The sequence below is a fragment of the Solanum stenotomum genome, unplaced genomic scaffold, assembly GCF_019186545.1.
Source record: "Solanum stenotomum isolate F172 unplaced genomic scaffold, ASM1918654v1 scaffold19785, whole genome shotgun sequence".
NCBI classification, from domain to species: domain Eukaryota; kingdom Viridiplantae; phylum Streptophyta; class Magnoliopsida; order Solanales; family Solanaceae; genus Solanum; species Solanum stenotomum.
This window is the reverse complement of record NW_026025709.1, coordinates 124,136-137,549: the sequence shown is the minus strand read 5'-3', so window position 1 is coordinate 137,549 and position 13,414 is coordinate 124,136. Positions and strand designations below refer to the sequence as shown.

At 32.8% G+C, this 13,414-nt stretch overlaps 1 protein-coding gene and 1 pseudogene across 2 annotated transcripts in view; both read left to right on the top strand.

Annotated features, from left to right (window-relative positions):
• The first annotated feature begins 4,712 nt into the window (after positions 1 to 4,712).
• Positions 4,713 to 13,414, top strand: part of LOC125850847 (UDP-glycosyltransferase 74E2-like) — a 21,662-nt pseudogene continuing 12,960 nt past the window's right edge. Inside the window, exon 1 of the transcript XR_007444852.1 lies at positions 4,713 to 4,756. The product of XR_007444852.1 is annotated as a UDP-glycosyltransferase 74E2-like (transcript). The remainder of the gene's footprint in view (positions 4,757 to 13,414) is intronic.
• On the top strand, positions 4,769 to 6,735 carry LOC125850846 (UDP-glycosyltransferase 74E2-like). The gene is made up of 2 exons (XM_049530688.1): positions 4,769 to 5,409; positions 5,925 to 6,735. The coding sequence occupies exons 1-2, from the start codon at positions 4,777 to 4,779 to the stop codon at positions 6,639 to 6,641; spliced, it is 1,350 nt and encodes a 449-aa protein (XP_049386645.1). The 5' UTR covers positions 4,769 to 4,776; the 3' UTR covers positions 6,642 to 6,735.

The window sequence follows — 13,414 nt, the reverse complement described above, 5'->3', positions numbered from 1 at the left end:
GGCTACAAACAACACTACAAACCTCGAAAGGTGGGAGGTAGCATGTATCCTGTGAAATTAGTCGAGGTGCACGAAAGTTGTCCCTCCCACATGTTTGGTGTCACGTGTTAATTTTGTCAGTTGCATGCTTTTTGGTTAGTCCCCACTTCCCACGGCTACAAACAACACCACAAACCTTGAAAGGTGGGAGGTGATAGGTATTCCATGAAATTAGTCGAGGTGTGCGCAAGCCCACCCACATGCTTGGTGTGCAAGGTAAGGCTCACGTGTTAATTGTGTCAGTTGCATGCTTTTTGGTACAGTCCCCCATTTCCCACGTCTACAAACAACACCACAAACCTCAAAATGTGGGAGGTGGTAGGTATCCAATGGAATTAGTCGAGGTGCGTGCAAGTTCGCCCGGCCACAACTTGGTGTGCAGGGTAAGGGCCCACATGTTAATTGTGTTAGTTGCATGCCTTTTGGTCCCCCCCCCCCCACTCCACCCCACTTCCCACAACTACAAACAACACCCCAACCCTTGAAAGTGGGAAGTGACAGGTATTCCGTGGAATTAGTTGAGCGTTTGGCCCGCCATGGTTGTAGGAGAAGGGCTCATGTCTTAGTTGTGTCAGTTGCATGCTTCTTGGTACAACCCCCACTTCCCACGACTACGAACAACACAACAAACCTCGAAAGGTGGGAGGTGCCAGGTATTATGTGAATTTAGTTGAGATGCACAAAAGCTAGCCCGCTCATATGTTTGGTGTGTGGGGTAAAAGCTCACGTGTTAATTGTGCCAATTGCATGCTTTTTGGTTCAAGCCCCACTTCCCACGGCTACAAACAACACCACAAACTTTGGAAATGTGGGAGGTGCCGGGTATCCCGTGAAATTAGTTGAGGTGTGCGCAAGCTGACCCACCCACATGCTTTGTGTGCAAGGTAAGGGCCCACGTGTTAATTGTGTCAGTTGCATGCATTTTGGTGCAGGGCCCCACTTCCTGCGGCTACAAACAACACCACAAACCTCGAAAGGTGGGAGGTGACAGGTATTCCGTGGAATTTGTCGATGTCGATGTATGCGCAAGTTGGTCTGCCCAACTTGGTGTGTAGGGTAAGGGCCCACATGTTAATTGTATCAGTTGCATGCTTTTTGATGCAGCCCCCACTTCCCACAGCTACAAACAACACCCCAAACCTTGAAAGGTGGAGGTGATAGATATCCCGTGAAATTAGTTGAAGTGCTTGAAAGCTGATCCGTCCATAGTGTGTAGGGTAAGGGCTCACGTGTTAATTGTCTCAGTTGCATGCTTTTTGGTACAGCCCCCCACTTCCCATGGCTACAAACAACCCCACAATCCTTGAAAAGTATTAAGCATCATATTCACGTGCAACAACAGCATAAGATCACTCCCAAATACCACTGTAAGGATGAAACACTTGAGCACAGTCCTTTTTCTTCACGTATTTCTGTTTACAATGACAGAAGTACTTAGGTTTTCTGTGTTTTGTCCCCACTCAAATTAATGTCCAACAACTTTTAGGATCGTTCGGTTTGAAAACAAGTTAGGTTAGGAATTAGGATTACTTATGGAGGATGAGTTATGGTGGGATAGATAATGATAGGAATAATTATGTTGAGATTATATTTTTATTGATGATTGTTTGATTTGTCATATTTAAATAATGTGCATGACATTTCTAAGAATAAGTTGTTTGTTTACAAAATATTCTTTATTTTATTTAATTTTTTATACTTTCTTTGCAGCTTTTATTCACTCCTAAAAACATTTAGCTTAAATTTTTTTGTGTGTGCATTCTCATAATCATGCCGCGTTTTTTATAATCCATCTTATTTAGATTAAAAACAAAACTTTCATCTTAAGTTTGTTAAAGTTATTTTTTTTAATTGTTGATGTCATTTCATTTTAGCACATATATCTCATATATTGTTAAAATAATAAAGTATCTTTTTAATTGATGTATGAAATACAAATTTTCAAGTGATTAAATTATTTAATTAAAAATATGTAATTTAATAGTGGAGAGAACATTTTACAAGAAATTAAAATATAAAATAAACACAAGGATTAGTCAAATAAATTCATAAATAAAAAATATATTTATATAGTGTAATTTTGTAATGAAAATATATATAATTGTAAAAATAATGAGTAGTGAAAGTTATAAATGTTATTATAAATGATATTAAAATTTATTTAAATATACATGCATGTAAAAAAATGAGGTATAAAAGAGGGTTTAAGTACATGCATGTAAAAAAATGAGGTATAAAAGAGGGTTTAAGGGGTAGTTTTGTTATTTTAAATTCTATCCTGGGTAAGTTATCTCGGGATTAATATTCCACTCATAAGTAGGGATAATTTATCTCAATCATAATTATTAATCATGAAATAAATTATCCCATACTTTGTAACCGAACAAAGAATTGAGGGGTCGTTTGATGTGATGGATAAGGAAAAATAATTTGGGGATAAGTATTAAGTACCCCTCAATATTTTATTTGGTAACAAGGTGTGCGATAACTTATTCCAGGATGAATAATTATGATTGAGATAAGTTATCCTTGTGGGTGGAATATAAATCTCGAGATAAAAATTTAAAATAACAAAAGTACGCTCTTAAACCCTCTTTTATACATCACTTTTACATACATGTATATTCATATAATTTCTAGTACCATTTATAATAAATTCACAATCTTCACTACTCGTTATTTTTATGATTATATATTTTTTCATTAAAAAATTATACTATATAAATGTAATTTTTATTTATGAATATATTATACGTTGAGTTTATTTGACTTATCCTTATGTTTATTTATATTTTGATTTCTCTTAAAATATTCACTCCACTATTGAATTACATATTTTTAATCAAGTAATCTATTAGTCACTTGAAAAATTGTATTTTATATATTAATTAAATAAAGATAACATTAATATTTCACAATATATGAGTGATATATGCTTAAATGTAGTGACATCAACAGTAAAATTTCTTTAATTTTAAGCTAAATGAGATGGATGTTTTATACTGCGAGAAATGTTTGATTGATGATATTTTAAGACAAAATTTACTTATTATTTATTATACTACGGCAAACGTATGATTGATGATTTTTTTAGACAAAATTTACTTATTATTTATTAATTTAAAATTCGCTGAATATTTTTGAATCCTTCTCCAAAAGACACCATGCTTGTTCTGAATAGGTGGGTTCGCACCTATTCAACACATATCGTTGATTATAACTAGATTGAGAGGATTATCTTAGTTTTCAATTAACATTATTTCTTTAACAGATATATTCATTTTATCTTGGGAAGAAATATCTGAAATAAATTAAATGAATTAATGCTACAAGAAAAGTTGACAAAAAATGTTTATGGCTAACATAATTAAGCAATTTAGATAATATGTTTTTGTCAGTTAGTTCTACTCAGTCTATTTTAATACATGCAAAATGCACTAGCACAAGAAGTCAGAATTACATCGTTCCCAAATCAAGATAAATTATTTTTAATCTTATGCTGTAATCATATCAATGACTTGTCCAATTTCCATCTTAGATAGTAAACAAATAATTTTACACTTATAAGAACCGATCATTTAATCCTATCAGTATATGTAAAAAACTCTATACACTAAATCATCTACTACACAAGTTAAGGATACATAAACGAGTATATGATATACTAAATCTTTTATTAAAATTGAATAAACAATTGTTCTATAATAAATATTATATCTAAACACATGGTTAATAATATAAATATTATGGTTAATAGTATATATCCCAACAATCTTCCACTTAGACTTTTAACCAAGGGCGGAGCCAGCATGTCTTTAGGGGGTTCATCCGAATCCCTTTCGATCGGCGGAAAATATTACTATATATACATGGTTAAAATTATTTTTTAGATGTATATAATAGAAGTCGAACCCCCTTAGACTAATTTGTATGTTTATTCCTTCGAATTTTGAACCCCTTATTGAAAATTATGGCTCCGCCACTGCTTTTAACCATCACAATTGTTATAATATACGATATCTAAATGCATGCTTAATAATATATACCTTAACAATCTTTCATTTAGATGTGTAATCTTGAAAATTGTTAAAATACCATGTTTAAACACATGATGAATGATTGATCCTTCAAGGTGGAAAATCATAATTTCTCAATGATATCGTCACAATATATCATATAGTAAAATGGTACGTTTATGCATTATGCCTTTTTTGTAATTTTTTTTTTATAGAAGAAGGATAAATGTAAATCCTGAATTCTGAGCCTTTATATAGAACAAATAGATTATAAAGAGAGCAGAAAATGGAAGAAAAACCCAACAAATGTCATATTTTAGTCCTCCCAATCCCACTACAAGGCCATATAAACGCAATGGTTCAATTTTCCAAAAGATTGACATAAAAAACAATCTGCCAACAACAAAATCAAACTAAACATTTAAATATTCTCTTTTCTTGTAGAGACAACGACTGACAAATAAAAAACAATTGGTCTGATTTTGTGCGTTGCTGAGGTATGATGTATGTGTCCACTTATTAAACTTTACACAACTTTAAGTGCCAGCTAAAATCAAGTTAAAAAACACTTCTTCGTATCATACCCTTTGTAAGTTAGAAAAAGAAGAAGATAAAGGTCAAACTTGAATATGTGGGCGCCCACATATGAGTCCTTCATATAGAACAAGATAGATATATAGATAGCAGAAACTTTAGGTCCGGTAAGAGTATGGAGCAGAAAATGGAAGAAAAAAACCACAAAACTCATATTTTAATTCTCCCAATCCCAGGACAAGGCCACATAAACCCAATGGTTCAATTTTCCAAAAGATTGGCATCAAAAGGAGTTAATAAAGTGACATTAGTTACCATTTACTCTATTAACAAAAACATGCCAAAGGAGTCTGGTTTAATAAATATTGAGTCCATTCCTCATGATGATGAGTCTCCACCACAAAATATTGACAGAATGCTTGAATGGTTTCATCTTTTGGTATCCAAAAATTTGACAAAAATTGTTGAGAAATTATCTGATTCAGAGTACCCTGTGAAAGTTCTTGTTTTCGATTTGATGGCAACTTGGGCAATTGATCTTGCACATCAATTAGGACTAAAAGGGGCTGCTTTTTTCACACAATCTTGTTGTCTTAGTGCCATATACTATCATATGGATCCAGAGACAACCAAAATTTCTTTTGATGGCTCTGATGTCTCTTTGCCTTCACTTCCATTGCTGGCAAAGGAAGATTTGCCTTCTTTCATCTATGATACTGATTTGTATCCAGCTCTTAGAGGACTTATCTTTAGTCAGAACATCAATTTCAAGAAAGCAGATTGGCTTTTCTTCAACACATTTAATGCATTGGAAAAGGAGGTACTACTCTCTTATCTTAATGTTATATTTTGGGTCCACTCCATTCATGTACTTGTGTTAGTAGAGCTCAAATCTCATTGTTGGGGTTTGACAAGGGTAGAATCTATGCAGACTTTATCGTGTACGAACATCTTAATCTGACTTCCCTCGTATAGTCCACCACAAAAGTCAATCTTATCACTTCTAGTATGCCTGCATATCTACCTCAACATTCTCATTTTCGCAACCCTCATCTTCTGAACATGAGAGTTCGCAACTGGTCAATACTCCGCAACATACAACATAGAAATAGTCAAAAGCAGAGGAGTAAACCTAGACCTATTTTCTTTTTTGACATGTGAAATTCATCAGTTCATATTGAAGTCCTATTAAAGTCAAGGACAAATACCACACAATTTTGTTTGGTTCTAATATTTATAAAATATACTCAAGTGGTTTCATTTCATTTTTAGAGGAAAATAAAACCATGAACACCTATAGGCATGCACCAATAATTTGATGTTGAATTTGTACAGGTAGTCGACTGGATAAGGCCTCGATACCCAATCAAAACTATCGGACCAACTATTCCATCAATGTATCTTGACAAGAGACTAAAGGAAGACAAAGAATATGGTTTGAGTTTGTTCAAGCCGAACAGTGAAACTTGTATGAAGTGGCTAGATTCAAGAGAAATTGGCTCTGTTGTTTATGTATCATTTGGAAGTTTTGCCACTCTTGACGAACAACAAATGGAGGAACTAGCTTCAGGATTGATGTCGAGCAACTGCTACTTCTTGTGGGTTGTTAGAGCTACCGAAGAGAACAAACTCCCTGAGGAATTCATGTCCAAGTTATCGGAAAAAGGACTAATTGTGAATTGGTCCCCTCAGCTCGATGTATTGTCTCATCGAGCAGTTGGATGTTTCTTTACTCACTGTGGATGGAATTCGACACTGGAAGCACTGAGTTTGGGAGTGCCAATGGTGACCATGCCCCAATGGTCGGATCAACCAACTAACGCGAAATTTATTAGTGATGTATGGCAAACAGGAGTTCGCGTTAAGGTTGGAGACAATGGTGTAGTTAATAGAGATGAAATCGCGTGTTCCATAAGGGAAGTCATGAAGGAAGAGAAAGGTGCAATGCTGAAAGAGAATGCAATTAAATGGAAAAAATTGGCTAAAGAATCAGTAAATGAAGGAGGAAGTTCTGATAAGAATATTGAAGAATTTGTTTCAAACTTGCAATGAACATTTGAGTGCTGCATAAATTAGTTCTATTTGGTCTGTTTGTGAAAAAGACCTACATTACAGTGATTTATACTATTTGGTGAAGTCATTTTATATCTTGATAATCATCTACTACCACAAAGGTCTCAATAAAATTATGAACAACAAAATCAAACTAAACATTTAAATCTTCTCTTTTCTTATAGAGACAACGACTGGCGAATAAAGAGCAATTGGTCTGCATTTGGTGTGTTGTTGATGTATGATGTGTGTCTACTTGTTAACTTTAAACAACTTTAGTTGCCAGTTAAAATCAAGTTAAAAGAACACTTTTTATGTGTCATATCTTTTGTAAGTTGAAAAAAGAAAAATGTAAATCATGAGCATGTGGACGCCCATTATCTATATAACTAGTTTCTGGATATGTGCGTTGAACGTGTGTTCCGATTCATGAGAATTTTCATAAATTTGTTAGAATAATTAAATTTTTATGAAAATATGTATTGAGTAATAAAATGCAATTTTAATTATTAATACTCCCTCCGTTTCATTTTATGTGGCACCATTTTCTTTTTGGTCAGTCTTAAAAAGAATGTCACATTTCCTTATAGGGCAAGTATTTAAAGGTACAATTGCTCTTTTACCCTTGTTGGTCCCACTTAATCTTAAAATAATACTCCAATACATTTATGAGGAGAGAGAAAAGTGAGTTTACTTTTTAAAGGGCAATTAGGTAAACATTTTAAAGTCTTCATTTATTTCTTAAATTTCGTGCCCTGTCAAATGTTGCCACATAAAATGGGACGGAGGAAGTATATCTTTAAAATATGGTAAAAAGTACCAAAATAAGGAGCATATTTTAATGCTTAAAATCAAGTTCTTTTAAGCAACCAACTGTTAGTTTTGAATTTTGGTTAGCAAACTTTCAATAAAACCACAAATGATTAATCAATCAGAAATTCATAGAAAATTATATTTAAAAAGTATAATAGATAGAAAATACAAAAAACAATACAGTGTACTCATCTTTTTTAAAACTTTAATCATACAATATAGATGTAAACAAAAATATAGAAATAGTACACAATTTTTCAATTTTTTGTCAATTCCTTCTATCATAGCCAATCAAAATTCAAGATCCTTCTTTGTCGAGTCAAACTAAAGAATGAATCAATAGAACAAAGGCACAAAAATGATACAAATGTTTCATTACTTTAACTATAGAATGAAAAGGATACCTAAGGATCTCACGAAACAAAGAAGATGATTTATATAAATAAAATTGGAGGAACACCAAAAGTTATCTTAAAATCTTAAATTAAATATTTAGAGGTTGTGAATATGAGAAGTATTAGAGTTATAGATATAGATATATATTAATGGTAGCAATTGAATAGGTAATTAGATATGAGATATAAATGTGGATATTTAAAGCAAATAAAAGAAAATAATAATAAATAAATGAAAGGGTATAAGTTTCATAAAACCAAAACTAAAAAAATAACAAATATATAATAGACGTACAAAAAAAAAAATTGAAAAAATATTCAAATGTGTTAATTAAGCTTAAGAAACATTTCAGGAAGAAAATAAAAATATGTATGCAATAACCACCATAAATGTATACGTAACTACCATTGGGTATGCAATAATTGAGAAATATGTAGGCCAGAAATGTGGTTATTAAAATTTAGTAGGTTGTAGTTATTAGAAAATGTTCTATNTTTTTTAAAACTTTAATCATACAATATAGATGTAAACAAAAATATTAGAAATAGTACACAATTTTTCGATTTTTTGTCAATTCCTTCTATCATAGCCAATCAAAATTCAAGATCCTTCTTTGTCGAGTCAAACTAAAGAATGAATCAATAGAACAAAGGCACAAAAATGATACAAATGTTTCATTACTTTAACTATAGAATGAAATGGATACCTAAGGATCTCATGAAACAAAGAAGATGATTTATATAAATAAAATTGGAGGAACACCAAAGGTTATCTTAAAATCTTAAATTAAATATTTAGAGGTTGTGAAAATGAGAAGTATTAGAGTTATAGATATAGATATATATATTAATGGTAGCAATTGAATAGGTAATTAGATATGAGATACAAATGTGGATATTTAAAGCAAATAAAAGAAAATAATAATAAATAAATAAAAGGGTATAAGTTTCATAAAACCAAAACTAAAAAACTAACAAATATATAATAGACGTACAAAAAAAAATTGAAAAAATATTCAAATGTGTTAATTAAGCTTAAGAAACATTTCAGGAAGAAAAAAAAAATATGTATGCAATAACCACCATAAATGTATATGTAACTACCATTGGGTATGCAATAATCACCAGAAATGTGGTTATTAAAATTTAGTAGGTTGTAGTTATTAGAAAATGTTCTATTAATGAAGCAAAGAAATCAGGGGGTTTAGGTTATTAGAATTTGAGGGTTGTAGTTATTTGACTTATTTCTAAGTATTAATGCAACCAAGAAATGAGGGGTTTTGGTTATTGAAATTTAGGGCTTGTGTATATTCCAACGTGTAAGTTAATCTAAATTTGTAATTCATTTAATGCATTAAGATGAATGTATGTTACTTCATGAAAACATTAATATCGGGAATGGGCTGGTGGTCTCTTTATATGGACTTGGGCAATCCTCCCCTTAAGAGCTAGCTTTTGGGGTTGAGTTAGGTCCAAGTGTCATATTTTTACAACTTCGACAGACATCTTACTCTTTCATTATATTTTTGTTCTGTTCTAGACACAAAGACATTTAGACTTGTATTCCTTTTGAATCTAAGGTATTACTTAAAGGCTTGTACAATTGACACCAGTTCTTGGGGGTATTTTGAGTTATGTTATTATTTTTGCAGATTTATATTATGCTAGTCTATTTTACTTTCGCATTTAATCTTGTTTCTTTGAGATTAGACTGATCTGTCTTGGTATGATAAAACAAGTGTCATCACACCCGATTTTTGAATTGTAACATCTATAAGTCTCGACTTATTCAAACTCACATTGGAAATCCTTCTTTTGGGGGAGGGAGGGAGGAGGGGGGGGGGGGATAACGCAACCACCTCTATATAGTTCATGTAAAGCCACTATGCGTGAAAATATATATTTTTCTAATCATTAAACTAATAGCTTTATGGATCCTAAGCTAATATTTGTAAGAATTATTATTTATTTATTATTAATTATTTCTTTCTTATGGCCCAAGTTTACTTGGAATCAAAGTAATACCATAAATAATATCTAATAAGGAATAGATCTCGTCCGTACTTTGGTTACTTGATGGATGTACCAGATTAAGTCATAACCTTTATAAATTGGTCCTCCCTCCACCCATTAGGGTTATCACATATTATCTACATTAATTCCATCACTGACGGTTGTGGTAACATAATGTTAGGGCAAGGAGGTAGAAACCAATTTACGACTAACGCTTCCGCTTCTCTTTGTGATGATGTCTTCCGCATCAGGTATGTGCCTCTAACATTCTCTATGTAAGATTATCATGTTCAAGATCTTGAAAGTATTTAATCTTACATGTGGCATCAGAGTCAGGATTGTTTGAACATATAATCTTCGTATATCTTGCATCCTTATAGATAATATTTACATGATATGTATATGTGAAATTATATTTATGGTTCATAATTTGTGTTTCATAAATCGTACGATATGTGAAATCGTTCATAATTATTTTTTATTTTAATTTTTAATTTCAATGTTTCATAGAAACTTTCATCGTTAATTGGTTAAATTAATGAAGTAAAAGAATTAAAAAAAAAAGGTTATCTGCAGCTATAAGCAATTCCTAAATATACTTTAAACCAAAAAGGATTGTTNGTAGTTCACTAAATGAAAGTTCTGCTTATTTGTGGCATAAACGTTTGGGTCATGTGTCAAGAATGATTAAAAAGATTAGTAAAGAATGAAATTCTTTCGAATTTGAATTTTGTTGATCTTGATATATGTTTGGATTGCATTAAAGGAAAGCAAACCAAACATACCAAGAAAGGTGCCACAAGGAGCACTCAACTTCTTGAAATTATACACACTGATATTTGCGGACCCTTTGATATTCCATTTTTTGGTGGAGAAAAATATTTTATCACCTTTATCGATGATTTTTCACGTTATGGATTTATCTATTTGTTGAAAGAAAAATCTCAAGCAACGGCCACTCTCAAAGCGTACGTTAATGAGGTTGAAAGACAATTCGATAGAAAAGTGAAAATCATTAGGTCAGATAGAAGTGGTGAATATTATGGAAAGTAGGACGAATCAGGACAATGTCCAGGTCCATTTGCAAAATTCTTTGAAGAACATGGCATATGTGCACAGTATACTATGCCAGGAACACCTCAACAAAATGGTGCTGCAGAAAGGCGTAATCGAGCACTTATGGATATGGTTAGGAGTATGATGAGTAATTCCTCATTACCTAAATCATTGTGGATGTATGCTCTTAAAACCGCTATATATTTATTAAATAGGATTCCTAGTAAGGCAGTTTCAAAGACCACTTTTGAACTGTGGATGGGAATGAAGCCTAGTTTAAGACACCTGCATGTTTGGGGTTGTCAAGCGAAAGCTAGAGTTTATAATCCACATGAAAAGAAATTAGATTCTCGAACGGTAAGTGGTTACTTTATTGGTATCCAAAGAAATCTAAAGGGTATAGGTTTTACTGTCCAAATCATAGATCGAGAATTGTTGAAACCGGTAATGCAAAATTCATTGAGAATGAAGTTAGTGGGAGTGTTGAACAACAAAGTGTGGAAATTAATGAGGTAAGGGTAAATATTTCATTGCCCATAAATGTACCTACTTCCGCACCAATAACAAATGTTGTTCCTCTTGTTGAAAAACACTTTAACAATGTTGAACAATATTTGGGTGAAACACTTCAAGAAGGAACTAACTCACAAATATTTGACGCAAATGAATCACAAACAGTGTCATTAAGAAAATCGGCCATTTCAGATGATTATGTGATTTACTTGCAAGAGTCAGATTTTGACATTGGAATTAATAAAGATCCGGTTTCATTTTCACAGGCCATAGAAAGCACTGAGTCTGATAAATGGATTAATGCCATGAATGAAGAGTTAAAATCCATGGAATACAACAAAGTCTGGGATCTTGTTCAATTACCAGAAAGTTCTAAAAGAATCGGATGTAGATGGGTCTTCAAGACCAAACGTGATTCTAATGGTAATATTGAACAATATAAAGTCAGACTTGTTGCCAAGGGATACACTAAAAAAGGAGGCATTGATTATAAATAGACTTTTTCACCGGTCTCAAAGAAAGACTCATTAAGAATTGTTTTGGCTTTAGTAGCTCATTATGATTTAGAGTTACATCAAATGAATGTGAAAACTGCCTTTCTTAATGGAGACCTCGAGGAGGATGTTTATATGGACCAACCAGAGGGTTTCGAAATTAAAGGAAAAGATCAGATGGTGTGTAAACTAAAGAAGTCAATATATGGACTCAAACAAGCCTCACGACAATGGTATATAAAGTTTAATGATATCATAACATCTTTTGGATTTAAGGAAAATACCGTTGATCGGCGCATATACCAAAAGATTAGTGGGAGTAAGTTTATATTTTTAATCATGTATGTTGATGACATTTTACTTGCTGCTAATGATTTAGGCATATTGCGTGAGACGAAAGACTTTCTCTATGAACTTTGAAATGAAAGATATGGGTGAGGCATCCTATGTGATAGATATAGAAATATTCCTTGATAGATCACAAGGATCATTGGGACTGTCTCAAAAAGGTTATATCGAAAGAGTTCTAGAGAAATTTAACATGAATAATTGTTCAACAGGAATAGTTCCTATTCAAAAAGGGGACAAATTTAATCTCATGCAATACCCAAAGAATGATGTAGAACGAAAGGAAATGGAAACAATTCCTTACTCTTCTATTGTTAGAAGTTTGATGTATGTTCAAACTTGCACAAGACCGGATATTAGTTTTGCGGTTGGAATGCTAGGAAGATATCAAAGTAACTCTGGAATTGATCACTGGAAAGCTGCAAAGAAAGTCTTAAGGTACCTGAAGGGAACGAAGGATTACATTCTTATGTATAGGAGATCCAATCACTTAGAAGTTACTGGATACTCGGATTCAGATTTTGCTGGATGCATTGATACTAGAAAGTCCACATTTGGTTACTTGTTCCTATTAGCTGAAGGAGCAATATCGTGGAAGAGTGCTAATGTAGCGACCCTAAAAATAGATAGGTGAAACTAGAGCCTAACGTATGAATTTTTAAAGTTTAAGCATAAATTGGAAGTTGTCACTTTTGGAAAAAAAAACAGTTCAGAATCTAGAAATTGGCTAAGTTCAAAATCTGGAAATTCTGCCAAGTGTGGAAATCAGTGAGTTTTTGGCCAACTTTGAGTAGTCATAACTCCTAGCTCAGGATGATCCAGGAGCAGTTCCAGTTATTTTTGGAAAGCCCTTGGAACGATCTTTTCAACGCCACCGAGTTTGCTCGATTCCGAGTTCGTATGAGCGAGTTATGCCCTTTGAAAGTTGGGCAGTTGGCAAGGAGTCCGTCCGGAAATTTAAGGGCATTTTGGTCTTTTCACAAATCTTTTCTTTTGAGGTTATATTATTGTGTTAGGCTGATTGTGGATCATTTTGTTCCATTTTAAAAGAGTAAGGAAGGGTTCTCTTTGGAACACCATTGAAGGCCAAGGTGAAGTTGGAGCTAGGGTTGAAGGTTTTGAGTGCTTTCTTCTTCAATTT